This window comes from Idiotropiscis lumnitzeri, chromosome 5 (genome assembly GCF_059441095.1).
Source record: "Idiotropiscis lumnitzeri isolate Australia: NSW breed Sydney's pygmy pipehorse chromosome 5, RoL_Ilum_1.0, whole genome shotgun sequence".
Lineage (NCBI taxonomy): Eukaryota > Metazoa > Chordata > Actinopteri > Syngnathiformes > Syngnathidae > Idiotropiscis > Idiotropiscis lumnitzeri.
This window is the reverse complement of record NC_142395.1, coordinates 8052133-8066947: the sequence shown is the minus strand read 5'-3', so window position 1 is coordinate 8066947 and position 14815 is coordinate 8052133. Positions and strand designations below refer to the sequence as shown.

Below are 14815 nucleotides of genomic sequence, written 5' to 3'. Positions count from 1 at the left end.
GAATTTGTGTGGTCGTTGTTGAGGCAGCTATGCTTGGAATGACATCCTGCTTTGATCACAGCTTTCTTGTTTGTGACACAAGAGTCCAATGAGTTGTCACATTGCCGCTATTGTCTCTTCCTGACGCCTACAGGTTCCAGTATACAGCCATGCACTACCCATGCAGTGTGATTTCCTCCGACGAGGATGCCCCCCCCCACCCGGCCCCCACCGTAAAATTAAAAAAATAATAAAGTCATTTAAACCACACGAATGACACAGACACTTTAAGAAAGTTTTGCATGCTGGCGTCGACTCAGGCGATTCTCACCTATTACTCATGTTGCTTAGTACATTTGGGGCATGGCTTGCAAGCACAGCGCCTCGTCACTGCATAACAATCAGATGGCTCGGTGTTGGCACCGCAACTGATGGAATTTTACTCAAAACAGATTTTGCCTTTGAACTTCCTCAAAATCATCAGCCCAAAGTGTCGTCCCGGGGTTTCAAACTCACAGAGTAGAACTCTTCTGCAGGGGTTTTGGGGGAAATTCGATCATATCGGTGTGAGAGGCAACGTAAGTATGATTTGGCTGTGCGCAAGCAACAAGTTATGCGGGAAGCAAGGGCGCTCCAAATGGAATATTGATGTTAATTTTGAACGCGCAATAGGCCTGTTACGGACATTTGTTCGACAAGTTGGGTACGTCTGTGCTCGTGTACTGCTCGATTGCGTTTGACAGCTGTGCGCCAGTCAAGGAGCCCCCCAGTCAGAAACTAGTCCCCCTCATAAAGTTGCCTACTTGCTGGAGCTTATTTCAATCACGAAAGAGCCCCTATAATGGCGTTGTCCGGGCGAGCGTGTTGCGTCTGCGTGTGCAAGCTTCTCTCTGACAAGTCGGTCTTGTTGATTATTTGTCTTTTCCCGTAGAGCCACCAAGGTTTTTTTTTTTTTTTTTTTGCCTAAGAGAGTTTAAGCACGGCGATATTGCGAAGGGTTATTAGATTCATAAGTCAGCGAAGTGGTGGGCGATCTACTGAGCACAGCAGAACTTCTCATATGATGACTTAAAACAAGACACATTACCTACCAGCATCTGTTGGAGTGAGTGGATATTAAGACACTTCTATCTCCAGGACAGCGTAGGGGGGAAAATGGTAAGTGAGCGTTTGGAAACACACTATTCTAAGGGTAAAATAGTCGTGTTTGGTGTTTAAGGCTGCATTGTCGCCAGAGCTTGGATGGCTTCTACTTGACAAAGTCGCTACAGTACAGCGAGACTCCGTTGAGAGCTGAAGGCTCATGTTGACAAAGCTTGTGTGGGGAAAAAAAAAGATTGTGTGGCGTTTTGGGGCTACACTGAAGCAGGTAAGGCAACCATGGAATACATGACAACGTTTGTGCGTGCGCGTTTGCCGAGACTTCCAGGAGGGTCGTGCATGCTCGCAGTGAGGGGCTTTATTATACATGCATGTATGTTCTTTTAAAGCAACACGTGCCACTCAAGTGAAACGGTTAGAGCTCCGACTCAGTGGGTATATCATCTTTTAAGGCGGATTCAAACAAGGCGACTGGACCGGCTTTTATGTTTTGTTTTGTTTTTGTTTTCATTAATAGGAGACGCTATCGGGAAGGAAATGTCCACCCGACATGTGATCAAATATTAACACGATTTGTTTAGCAAGAGAGCGGAAATACACGTGACAAGAGCAACAGCAGAGTTTTTTTCTTTTTCTTTTCTTTTCTTTTTTTTAAGTGGGCACTCAACAAAAGTATCCAGATATTTCCGTGGCCCCTCACACTGTAGTTCCCCAGGCTGTGTGATGCTTTCAGCACATTGGACAGAGGCACCGGAGCCGTGCATGGACTAAACGCGCACACGGTGGACGCCAACTCTCTTTTCCTCCCTTTGCCAAACCTGGGATTGTTTTTCCAACTTTTGGTAAGATTATTCTCAGGGAGACTGTTGTCTTTTAAACAGGATTAAGAGAAAAAATGCAAAGGGGAGCGCAAGGAGTGAGGAGGGGTAAAGAAAAGCGCATGTGCATTTTTGTCGAGCTTTGTCAAAGTTGAAACGTTAGGCTGTTTTTCCCCCCCTTTGTTTTTTGCCTTTTTTGCACTGCACATTGTCAGTACCTTTCAGCCCCCCCACACTGTGTTTAAACTTTGGGACATGCAAGCGTTGGTCGCGGAGATCTAACCACGCATATAGTGGTTGTCAGCCTTTGTAAAGGTAAGAGCCCAATCCATTGTTTCCATATCACTCTTTTGTTGCTGTCGTCTTTGCGGGCTTTTCTCCAACAAACTTGGGCTTTTCAAGCATAGCATGCAGCCTGCATCCTCGCCTGCATTGCCGGCATTAGTCACCGAAATAACGCCAGCTGATCAAATGTCTGTTCTTTAGGAACGAAACTGAATACATCAGATGAGGATAAAGACTCGCATGTAAGGGTTAAGTCTTGTGAAATATCTCGATTGAGACTTCCCATTATAATTTATTTAAAACGAGCTTTTCCTTTTTTTAAGCTATGGAGTTTCCGAAGCTGCCTTGCTGCAACACAATGTGCGTAATGGTTGCGTTATGCCTAATCATGCTCCCGATATGGGAACTAAGACGCTGCAGTGATCCACTCATCCTGCTCCATAACCGGAGGACTGATCCTTGGATGTGCGTATAACAATAATGTAGTAGTCGTGATAACATCTGCGGAGAACAAAAACTGCCATCTTCCCTTTTTTTCTACGTGCTTTTTTTTATCCATGCTTGCGCTGTTACATTTATGTTTTGTCTTGATGTTTATGGATTCTGTTATCCGTCCAAATATAGCCCTTTACGCTTTACCCCTCCCCCCCCACCAGCCCCCCACCCCCACCGCTCCCGTCATCGCCATCAAATCACTTGTGTTTTTACTACGACCGCTCCACGGTTTCATTCATAAGGTGCTTTTCGCTTCACCTGCTCCCCCTACTACCCCACTGCTTTGTTTTTTGTTTTTTTGTTGTTTTTTTTCGGCGTGGGGTGCATGCCACATCCACAAGCGCCACAAGAATAACACTCTAAAATATATCAATACTTATAACGTCCTGTCGTAGAACTTCTCTCAATTTATTACCAAAGAAATTGTTTCTTGTGAAATTATCATAAATATGGGCGTGGCCCAAGTACGTCACTGACAGATGTGATGTAGAAATAACATGTCTGCGTATGCACTTGTGCGGACCAGGTAGCATGGGTCTCCCCCCCCCCCCCCCCGCTTCAAAAATAAGAAATTAAAATAATCTAATATTTGAATCCGACAGGTTTATACAATCGCCACTTTTATGTGCTTCAGTCTCTCGCGACAATCGTTGGATATTGTCAATTTCCACTCCCCATTTTCATCTCACTCCCTCTTTCTATCTCTTGTCTTTTTTCCCTCCTCCTCCTCCTCCGGTCAAAGATTTTTAAGATGCTCTGATCCAAGACGAAGCAATTGCGAGGAGAGAAAATCCCCAACGCCCACAGTCAGTGTTGTTTTAATCAACAGTCATCTTTCACGCGGCATGTGTTGTAATAATATATAGTCCTAAAACGAATTTATCCTCACATTTGTCTATAATTGTGTTTGAATGGCGGAACTTGTCCGCAGGCGTCCTCGCTCATTTTATTCGCCGGTGCAACGGGCGCCGATCATTTTCTGTTTATTAATGTTCATTTTGCTCGAGCAGAAAAGCTCATAATATTTATAACGTTCATAATACGTCGCTATTAAATGCAACGTCTCGGCAGTCATGTTTCGGGTTCATAAATAAGAAAACGTTTCTTACAAAAAAAATGAAATAAAACTACTTGCATGGAGCTGTGAGTTAATTTTTATTTTATTTAGAGTAACAAATTCTGAATGTGCACGTCACATTTTTGCCATCTGGTGACTCGTAGTTTTGTATATTTTGCGTACGGCTTTGATTTATTTGCATTGAGAACAAAATTATAAGCAAAATGCGTGCGTTTCTGGACATGTTGCAATATATATTTCCATCTTTTTTTTCGACTGAGACGTGGGATTATGGTGTGGGCGTGGGCGTGTTGGGTGGAGGAGGAGGGATGAGCAGAGGCGGGTTAGGAGGGGTCTGTGGGGTGGCACGACACACTTTGTATGTATGAAGGTTTTTTATAGCACTTTTCTGCAATGTACGTCAGCGGATCAGTCCATAAATGGGGCTGCGCGCGTGTGTGTGCGGGCGTGCGTCTACGTGCGCACGCGGACGCACGCGTTATCTTTACTGAGAATCTCCTCTCTCTCTTTCTCTCTCTCTCTCTCTCTCTCTCTCTTCTCTCTCTCTATCTCTCTCTCTCTCTCTCTCTCTCTCTATCTCTCTCTCTCCCAGATCGCTCTCCCGCTGCAGAGTTGTGGTGGGCGTCAAAATTCACATCAAATTGTTTCGCTAGGCTTTATTCGTTTAACGAAAATGCACCATTAACGTTTAATTTTATTTTCCTATAGGTAGTCTTGTGTGTGTTTGTGTTGGCCTTTGTCTCATTTCGATCCATTCGTGCATGTGCTTAATGCGGATTTGTTCGAATCAATTGTTTTTATCTTGAAATATTTTAATGACAACAGGCCCCCCTTTTCCAGCCGACTTTGTCTCCTTTCCGGCTCGTTTCTCATTCATTAATTATAAAAACTGTCGGCTCTCTCGTGCACACGATATAAATAAGAAATGGGCAATCGATTATTTTGGACTATAGATGGCGGAAATCTCCACACAGCAGCAAACGGACGTCACGATATATTTAGAGCAAGGAATAATCATCTTAATCATGATGGCAATGAAGGCTCCATCGCCCCGCCACCGCTGTCGCTGCCGCGTTTAGTCATCGCCGTCATCACCTTCATCACCATCACCTTCATCCAATTAACAGGCTTGTTTAAACAAGTTCCGTCAAGAGGCGAGGCTTGCATGCTTTGTGGTTCTTCAACACGGATACAAGTCTTTTTTTTGTATATATATATATATATATATATATATATATATATATATATATATTTATTTTATTTTTTTTTTAATTTATTTATTTATTTATTTAAATGACAATATAGGCTGTCGCTCTAAGGTGTCGGTAGGACTAGGAGCATTCACGAAGCAGCGCGCGTGTGCTCGTCTCCTGTCAAGTCTCCAAAGCATCAATTCACTCAACTTCACAGAATATTCTCATATGACTGCATCTTTCCTGAGTAAGACACCCATGCAACTTACGCGGACTTTTGCGATTATATAGGCTGACGTATATATATATATTATAATTGCATAGTTGGCTGTTTTGTGGTTAATTTTATGGCGTTATGATGATGCACGTCCCTTTAACAGTGAACGCAAAGGTTATTGGTGCATGGATTGGATTTGTCAGTGTGGAGGGGCGGGAGCCTGTATGCGTAGCTAAGAGAGCGACAGAGAGTCTTAATAGATTTTAGTGTGAAATGCAGTCTCTATCACACAAGGAAGTGCTATAAATGACTGCTGCCTCTTGCTCATTATTATAAGAAGGGAAATGTCATCACAGGATTGCATTACCTCCTCATCCCAGTGTATCGCTCTATTGAAGAACCCGAGTTTACCTGTTTAAAAGGCATCCCAAGTGGTCCGCAGCCCACCCTCAATCATTGACGTCATCTAACCTTACATGGTGTTTTCTCAGCTCGGCTCGAGGAGGGATGTACTTTTACTTTGATCCAAGTGCCCTCATCTCCTTCCTTCATCCCCAGTGAAAATGACAATTTCTCAAATGTCATTTCCCCCTTGTCCATGTTACGCAGTTCCTGTCTTGCACAAGCAGGCAAGGCTGCTCACTGAATGAAGCCATCAGCAGTTGAGATTGACTGTCTCTCTCTGCGCTTGGCAGCGGAAACTATAAGAAAGGTTATGCACGTGCTTCTTTCCTGTGCTGCACAAAAAGAGGAGACGTTAAGCAAGAGAGAAGTGTAAATGCAAATCACATGGTTGTAACATGGCTCGATTTAAACCTGAGCCATGTACACCCCCCCAAAAAAAACAAAAACAAAAGATGTTCATCCATACGCCCCAGACAGTTTGAAGTCATTGTTCCTGAGAAATCTTAAACCTGCAGAAATTGAACACCACGCTGCGGATGGAATAGTGGCTTAGTTTTCAGCAGGACTCCAGGTTGCTTTAACACGGGCCTCAAACATCCCTCTGAGCTTGGAGCTCTTTGTTGTCTTCATTTATCACACATTATTTTGAATTCATTCAGAAAACTAGTCCCTAAAGCCTCTGACGCTGCTTGCAAGCCAAAAGACTCCACTTGCTACACGGGCTTCAGTTTTGCTGCATTTGCACAAACGAGAGAGAGGCCGTGTTGTTGTTTTTGCTTCTAATGAGATGGCAAGTGATTTATTTATGAATTACTTGTTTGGAACACTGTGCATTTTTTGTCCTCGCTGGAGTCAAGTCCCTCAGTGATTGCTGGTGCAAGCCTTTGTCATCTCGAGTTTGCCCTCACCTGTGGGCCTTCGGGGAGGGCTATATCTATCTTGGCATGTCCCCGGGTGTGTTGGAGGTTGGGCTGACTCATTAGGCTGGTGTGAGCATCTACTCCTATATTGCCGCATGCCAAATAGAAGCTCCCATCACATAAGCCAATGCAGGGAAGAATTATGCTGGTCATAGAGCAAACAAATCACCATCAATCTTTGCACTTGACCAGTCACAAAGGATAATGAGATGCTGTTTCACCATTAGTTATCCATCAGTTGGAAAATGTTCAACATTCACGCAAAGGCCTGACCTACTCAATACAGTCGAAACAAATACGAGCTAGCTTTGTTAATATACTGTAATGTAAACGCCGTTATTTATTGATCCATCCATTTGTTGTGGAGATAGAGAAGTTCATGTTTTTTTGTTAGCCTCCAGTGTCTATTGACTCACTCCTTGTGTTTGATTACGATTCTAACTGGAGATGCAGGGGGGAAAATACAAAGTTTTCTTTTTTGTCCACGCAAATATGACTAACGGTAGTGTTGCTCATGAATAAATGAATAAATGCCGGCTATACGTAGATTCTCGTGCATCTCCGCGTTGGGTCACGACTTGAACGCTGACGCACAGCCCTCAAGAAATATGCCACCATGTTTGGTGGGTAAAACACGGAAGCACGAAGGCTTTCCGCGCCCGCACCCGCGCCCGCACCCGCGCCCGCGCGCGCGTGCTCTATATATACACTTTGGAAAATATATATAGTCAGACATAATGGCGTGGGTGTGGTGTGCGCGGAATGCGCGCGAACAAAAAAGACAAGATGCGCAGTGAGGGCGCACTAATAGTTCCGCCTCCGGGGCTGTTTAAACGGGAGTCGGAGGCGAGCAGTGAGCCAGCCAGCCAGCCGCTGGTCACATGTTGCAGCGTCATCATCGTGTAGTAAAGTTGATCGACTTCCACACAAGCTCCCCATTCCAAGCTCCACGACTCTCTTGTCTTATCTTCAACCCGCCACTGTCTTGCTCCTCCTCCTCCTCCTCTTCCTCAGCCGCTGCTGCTGCTGCTGCGGCGGCATGCAGGCGACAACTCGGCTTTCACACACCATCTCCACCGGAGCCGTCCAGCCATGGGAGTGCATGACCTCACCCATGCAATTTCCACCATCAATAATTTAATGTATTTGCTCCAAACCTGAAGAGTTATCCTGAAGCTTGTCAGAAGGGCACGGAGAGGAAAAGTATCGCTAAAGTCTTAATTACTCAGGGAGTTGGCCAGGGCAGCCCAGATGACACTGTCCTGTTGAATGGTCTGTTTTACGACTGGGCAGCACAAGGTACGTTTTTCTCGCAACTTCATTGTAGCTTTGTTGAGTGCTACGGTTATATCGTGTTTATATATATATATATATATATATATATATATATATATATATATATATATATATATATATATATATATATATATATATATATATATATATACAATTAAAACGTTGCTGGTTTGTGTTATGTGGGTCTATAATAGCCTCACCTAGTCTCGTTATCCTGCGCCGCGGCCCCAGAGGGGGTATGTGTAATCTTATCCTGCCGTTCATTAATAAAAAACGGACTTATTATGTTGATTGGGTTTCCAAAGGAGAGCAAGGTCTCACTTGGGTAATCTAACACAGAAATAAAACGCGTGTTTTACCATTATAAGTATTGGACGAGTTATTTATCTTGATTGGTAAAAAAAAAAAAATCATCGCTCTTCTCTATAAAAACAATCGCATCTGAAAACACAGAAAGTACAAGTTTTTAGGCAAATCAGAGACATTATCCGTGCCTCCAACAAGTTATATTTTTCATTAATGTAAAAAAAAAAAAAAAGTCAACAAGAAACAAGTTTCGGGGGGGGGGTAACTTTGATGGACTCATCAAGACTATGGGAAACCCGAGACAAAAGACCACTTTGGTCCACTTTTTGGAATGGGTGTCTTCATATTACCATATTGCTGAAGGATCTATCTATCTATCTATCTATCTATCTATCTATCTATCTATCTATCTATCTACCTGAGAGATGAGAGTAAACCTCTCGTTAGTCAATATTTTACGGTCTCTGACGCCCTCTAGTGTACCAAATTGTAAACTGCAGTGTCCCAATTTTTAAATCTGTGCTACAATCTCCCTGAGATCTGGTGGTGATTTCTGAGTTCAAATGAACACTTTGGATTGAATTAGAAGCAGATCTGACATTGATCAGCATACGACTCCTTTTTTTGTGTTTGTTTTTGCATTGATGACGACGTTGATTGCTCTGAATCAATATTGCTGAATCTACTGCATGCTGTGTGGGGAGGAGGCTACTGTTTTGGACAGCACAGCTCAGACAGCAGAAGCTTGAATGCTTGGCTTCAATGTGGCAGTGGATAAGGGTTGGCTCTGAGGCCAGGTGTAATCCCCTGTTGGTGCTCACACAAATATGCTCTGAAATGGTGTCAGATTAAAAACAGAACTCCAGGCAGCAATCTTCCACATGTGTCAGACATTACCATTGACAGCTTGATTTGCTTTTTTACTGTGCCGTGTAATGGAACACAAGGGGTGTCCTAAATCTAATATCATGTGCGCATGTTTGTTTTCCACTGTTATTATAGCTGAGCATTTGGCATTGAGTTCTGTGCGGGTTGGACGTGACCAAACATGCTGCTTGGTAAACACTTCCACTTGGCAAGGTTGTTGAGGAATTGAACAAAGTGTGCAAAACACAACCAAGTGAAGCATGAGAGATAACAAATGTTGCTATACAGTCCAATCCAATGTTTATTTCTCATAGAGAAATTTTCCAATGGGGCCAGATGATGCCATAAAGTATACTGAGGGTACATTAGCGCCTGGTTAATAATCACAAGGAATGCTAGTCCTTTCATATGCTTTAGAAACTTTTCATCATCTGTCATATGAGGTATTTAGCGCTGTAATCCCCACCTGGCGCAAAGAATAAATATGAGACTAAGTTTCATATGGCAGCCTTACAGGCCGTGCCCTCAAAGCAGACAAACAGGTGGTCATTTAGTGCATGTGGACGTCCAAAAGGCCACATGCTCACCTGCTCGCATTGTTCTGTGTGCTTCATGCTCGAGGTGTGTCACAACGAATAAAAGCATGTTTGAGCAGTGGTTATAGACGCCTTTCTGTCCCTCTGCTCCATGTCATCTGTCTAGATGGAGGGATGGAAGGATGGAAGGAAATGAGGCCTCTCGTAGCACATGATGGTCAAGACTTAATTACTGGGCTTAAATCAATATGCTTGAATCGTACATCAAATAAAAGTTAAAAAAAAATGATGTGATCCAATACGAGATCAAAGATACAGCGATATACCCTCTCCTTCCTTGTTTGATTTTTCATACTCATTGTGTTTAACGCACAAACGAAACTGTGAAAATCCTGCAGTGCACGTAACATCTTCCTTCGTCGCTTGTATATTTCTCAGCCGGTCCCACAGCAATTAAATGATTCGCATTGGCTTTATTGCATTTTAACAGGATGTTGATTGAGAACATAAGCCTTATTGATCGTCCTGATGGAAACAGGAAATCACAGAGATATAAATACAATCATTTGTTGTTCCCGGTGTGAGGATACCTGAGGGAATTGCATGCAATTGCACGCTGTTGAGTGGCATTACCCCCAGCAACCTCCTCCTCTCCATTCTCTCCCCTGTGGAGACCTGGAAGAGACGTCATCTGTGGTTGTTATGCTGCGAAATGACGCTGCCACTCTCTCCACCCCCTGCTGCTGCAATATTACCCCTGTGGTCGGTTACGGAAGATGCAGCACTTTGTCTGCACCATTTCCAGCATGAAGTTTGACGCCTAACAGTAATCAGCCCTCTCCCTTCATTTCCTTGATGTGGAAGTGGTACCATTTGTGTGCAGTGCTGATAATAATGTCAGCCTAAATGCATCCTACACGTAAAGCGCGTGACTGGCATCCATCCCGTAAACCAACATGATTTTCTGTGCTGGGAAGGCCCACGTACATCTCTTGATAGGAATCCAAACAATAATGAGGGGTTAATCTGTGTACTTTAGCAGATAATTACATTTCATGAGTATGGATTTGTTATGCACGCCATTCTTTGTCCTTATTGTTGTTCTAATTGGCGAGATAGGAAAAAAAAATCTCCTTGCAAGCCGGCCCCTCCCTATACATCCTCCTCCGAGCACACGCACATTGTGGAGGAGCGCGTCCCTGAGCTTGGGGAATGAGTGGCTCATTAAGAAGAAGGATGTGATATTCTGAATAGACTGGGAGAATCCCAGCACATCTATTTTTAGAGCAGATATCTCTATGTTAGTCACCGGTGTTGTTTAATTGCTGCCCCAGACACCAATTAAGAAGGAAACAAATGCGTTTAAGGCGGGGTTTGCTTCTTCTTTATGGTAAAGGTCCTTGTGTCCATTCTGAGAGGAGGCAGGCTTTGTTCTTTACGTCCTACTGTATAAGGTTGGGATAGTGCACTCACAGCCGTTGTCTTTTTTTTTTTTTTTTTTAAATCAGATCATTTGGAATGTTGGTTATTGGGCACTCTGTCGTAAAAGTGTAAAGATGATTCTGTACTTCGGTCAGTGGCGTGTGCACAGTGTTGGAGTGACACCTAGCAGGGTTTAATCATCATGTCTGTGTAAAGTTTGGCACCTCCCAGGGTAGCGAAGATGACACATTTTTGAGTCATTCATGTCCTGCTGGTTTCAGCCTGGAGAGTTCTGAAGTCATCCACCTGCTCTCAGAAAAGTTCTCGCTTACGATCAGAAATGTCTTTCCCGAGTGGTCGAACGCATCAATCTCTAGTTGCGGTGTTGGATGACCCATCAACAAACACACAAAGCAAACAAAACCGTACTTGCTTACATCAACATATGATAACTATCAATATTTTGTTAGTCCATAACTAACAAAATCCCAAATACAGACATCTTGTGTTGGCTGGGACACAAAACGTTCACTACAATTGTGTTTGGCGAGCGCAAACAGGTTCAACTGATGGCAAAAATGGAGGGGGAAGCACTGTACTGGATTTGTGTTTGTTCAACATCATGGCAGTGTGTGGCAATTTCTGCCATCAGCAGTGAGTGCCCTGACAATAACAGGGTAAGAGTGATGATGGTAGAAGATGATGGGACCATATCTCTTTTGGCTTCTGGTGCAGGAGCGAACAATTTCAGCAGGAGTCAAACACGTTAAAGAAAAACCAAATCCTTCTGACAAAAATGCTTTATTTTTGTAGGGTCATTCCCCATGTTACTTCATTGGCTACTTTGTGGCTCCGGACAGATTCTAGATTTGCAACTAGATTGAATGGATCTGCTAATGCACCACATCGCCATAAATATGAGCAGTTCTGGGCTAATCCTGCTGACGAACAATGCGACAGGTGTTGAAAATGCTACTTTTTGTGAAAAGATAAAAGACGCCCTGCTCCCGTCTGTGATTGCCTCAGAGAGTTTGAAATAGTACAGTACAAAAACAACACACACCGAGCTTATCTGCAGTCGATCGCGATCTTTGGTATAACGGGGCTCTGCGATGTTGAGCACAGCTTTGGCGAATTGATGCCAACAAATAGGAATCAAAGCCAAGCCGCACACATGAAAAGGATGATTTCCGTTTACAAACTCAAGCAAAGCACTGATGGAACACTGCTGATATGAGTGTGATTCCAAACATTTTCAGGGGAAGCTTACATGCTGCATTATGACTCACACTGATGACCTAACGTGATTCCAAATGCTCTCCACTAACTCGCCGGGTGTCCCCTTCCTTCCCTGTTGTCTTTCTTTGTCCCTCCAGTTCCACCAGGTTAGAAGAGTGATGACCATCCTGTTCCTTACTATGGTTATTTCATACTTCAGTTGCATGAGAGCTGCGCCCCTGAGAGACGCCCCAGGCATGCAGGGCCATCGGACGGAAGGCTACCTGGGCGCCGCTGCGACGGTCGCAAGAGGCCGGGGGACTCCACAGAGTGGTGGCGGGCCAGCCCAGCGTGGGATTCCCTCGCTCACAGACACCTTTGAGCAGGTGATAGAGGAGCTGCTGGAGGTGGAGGGGGAGGCAGAGGCGGCACAGATGAGACAGGGGGCAGATAAGAGCCAGGGAGGTGGGGGTCTGGCTTCAGCCATGGCCACAGAGAGCAAGGATGTCGACATGTACGACTCGCGGGTGATGATCAGCAACCAAGTGCCTTTGGAGCCGCCGTTGCTCTTTCTTCTGGAGGAATACAAAAACTACCTGGATGCTGCTAATATGTCCATGAGAGTGCGGCGACACTCTGACCCCTCGCGACGTGGAGAGCTCAGCGTTTGTGACAGTACCAGCCAGTGGGTGACGGCGGTGGATAAAAAGACGGCAATAGACATGTCGGGGCAGACGGTTACCGTCATGGAAAAGGTTCCCGTCCCCAATGGCCAACTGAAGCAATACTTTTACGAGACCAAATGCAACCCCATGGGGTACACGAAGGATGGCTGCAGAGGAATAGACAAGCGGCATTATAACTCCCAATGCAGGACAACCCAGTCCTATGTGCGAGCGCTCACCATGGATAGCAAAAAGAAAATTGGCTGGCGGTTTATAAGGATAGACACTTCCTGTGTATGCACACTGACCATTAAAAGAGGGAGATAGTGTATAAAATGTATAGATTTTATTGAAGAGTTTAAAAAAGAGAATACAGAGAAAATATCTATTTGTATATATACATAACAGGGTAAATTATTCCGTCAAATGAACATTTTATGGACTGCATGTAAAAAAAGATGAAGTTTATACAGTAAAAGTGATATAACAGTCTATTTATTGAACATATTCATGACCTTGTAAACGATTAAAAAAAATCTGATCAGTCATTTGTTCCCACTTTAAATTACTATATCACATTCCTCAAGACATTGTGATTTGTTTTTGTTGCCAATATTTACAAAAATGAAGTAAAAAAAAAAACAGGCAAGGAATGAGAGGACAGTTCCATCTTCAAAAGCTTGCATGCTGCTTCAATTGTGAATTGAGAAATTCTCCACTTACAAAAAATGGTAAGAGGCTGACCAAAAAACGTTCCGTTTACTTACTCGGCGGAAAACAACTTTCCTCTCAAGTAATTTATCTGTTTACTGTTCTAAACTTCTCAAGGTATATAATGTTGGGATTACATACTATGTCAAGGTGCTGTTGTCAAAGCTTTGCTGTTTATTTTTTTATTCCCACCAGAGAAAGATATATATTAGAAGAAAAAAATTATCTATCTATATATATATATATATATATATATATATATATATATATATATATATATATATATATATATAAAGACATGTTTCTGGGTTAATATTATTCATTTTGTATGTTGTGAAGTTGTTTGCAATATTAAACTGAAATATTTGAAGAAATAAAAATGACTATAGGCAACTGAAAAACAAAACCAATGTTGATAAAGTTTCAACCCTCCACTTTGAGTTATATGCACTAAAACACATCAATCAGCCGGCAAATTGACCAAGACATTACGAAAATAACCAATGGTTCAGATTATGCTTTGTGTGCAGTATTTCAAGTGGGGACTCACAACGCATACGAGTGTACAGATGAAACATGTCAGGATCAAAAGGATGCTTGCCACTGGCGCAGTTTTCATTGCTGCTCGACCGACACCATAATCCCACAATCAGAGGAGTACAGTCATCCTCACTTTCACAAGAAAAAGCGTCTACCCGTTCAAGTTTCAACTTGAACTCCGGCTCTTGACACATACTTGAAGGCTTCACCCAACCCATACATCTGTGCTCGTTAAAGCCAACAGTTGAATATTAGTGAATCCCATCCTGATGTCTTCAACAAAAGATCAGTCATCGGGGCATTCATTGGGTTGTACAAGCACAAAGATCTGAGGGAAAGCGACTTCTGTCTGCTTTCTGTGGTGAAAGGTTGTCATAGCTTCATTCCCTTCAACAGTTTATGAAGCACTATTTTCTTTATCTCTTTCTAACACTAACGGACACATTGTTAACAATTTAGACAAAAGGATGATGTTACACTAAACAGAAATAACCCAGTTAGCATTGTATTGCCACACTCGCAGCACAATTTCCTTCACCACCACCAGTTTGAAGGTAAGTGGAATCCCTGAAGAGGATTGGAACCTGACTTTTGAAATTTGGGAATCTGCTGACGAAAATGTCCAAGACAGAGAACTGATCCTCCCGCCTCCTTCTTCTACTCCATGAAATGTGGTGAGAATTCATACACCAAATGCGAAGAAGGATTCAAACTGCTGCTCAAAAGGTGATGACCAGTTTATGTATATGAAAATCAATCTTTT

The 14815-nt window shown here is 43.2% G+C and overlaps 1 protein-coding gene across 7 annotated transcripts; it reads left to right on the top strand.

The window, feature by feature from the left end:
• Window positions 1–295: 295 nt before the first annotated feature.
• On the top strand, window positions 296–13718 carry bdnf (brain derived neurotrophic factor). Of its 7 annotated transcripts, none has more exons than XM_088297192.1 (2): window positions 296–557; window positions 12295–13718. In XM_088297192.1, the coding sequence occupies exons 1-2, from the start codon at window positions 411–413 to the stop codon at window positions 13126–13128; spliced, it is 981 nt and encodes a 326-aa protein (XP_088153318.1). In that variant the 5' UTR covers window positions 296–410; the 3' UTR covers window positions 13129–13718. The 7 variants fall into 7 exon arrangements, with proteins under 7 accessions (XP_088153318.1, XP_088153321.1, XP_088153319.1 ...); XM_088297195.1 differs by lacking the exon at window positions 296–557 and adding an exon at window positions 801–1137; XM_088297193.1 differs by lacking the exon at window positions 296–557 and adding an exon at window positions 1222–1348.
• The last annotated feature ends 1097 nt before the right edge of the window (window positions 13719–14815 follow it).

What these genes read in the sequence shown, in the direction of transcription:
- bdnf (XM_088297192.1), top strand. Translation starts at nt 411, where the DNA reads ATGGAATTTTACTCAAAACAGATTTTGCCTTTGAACTTCCTCAAAATC. An exon ending in ATATCGGTGTGAGAGGCAAC is followed by an intron (nt 558 to 12,294) that starts GTAAGTATGATT and finishes TTGTCCCTCCAG; the next exon opens with TTCCACCAGGTTAGAAGAGT.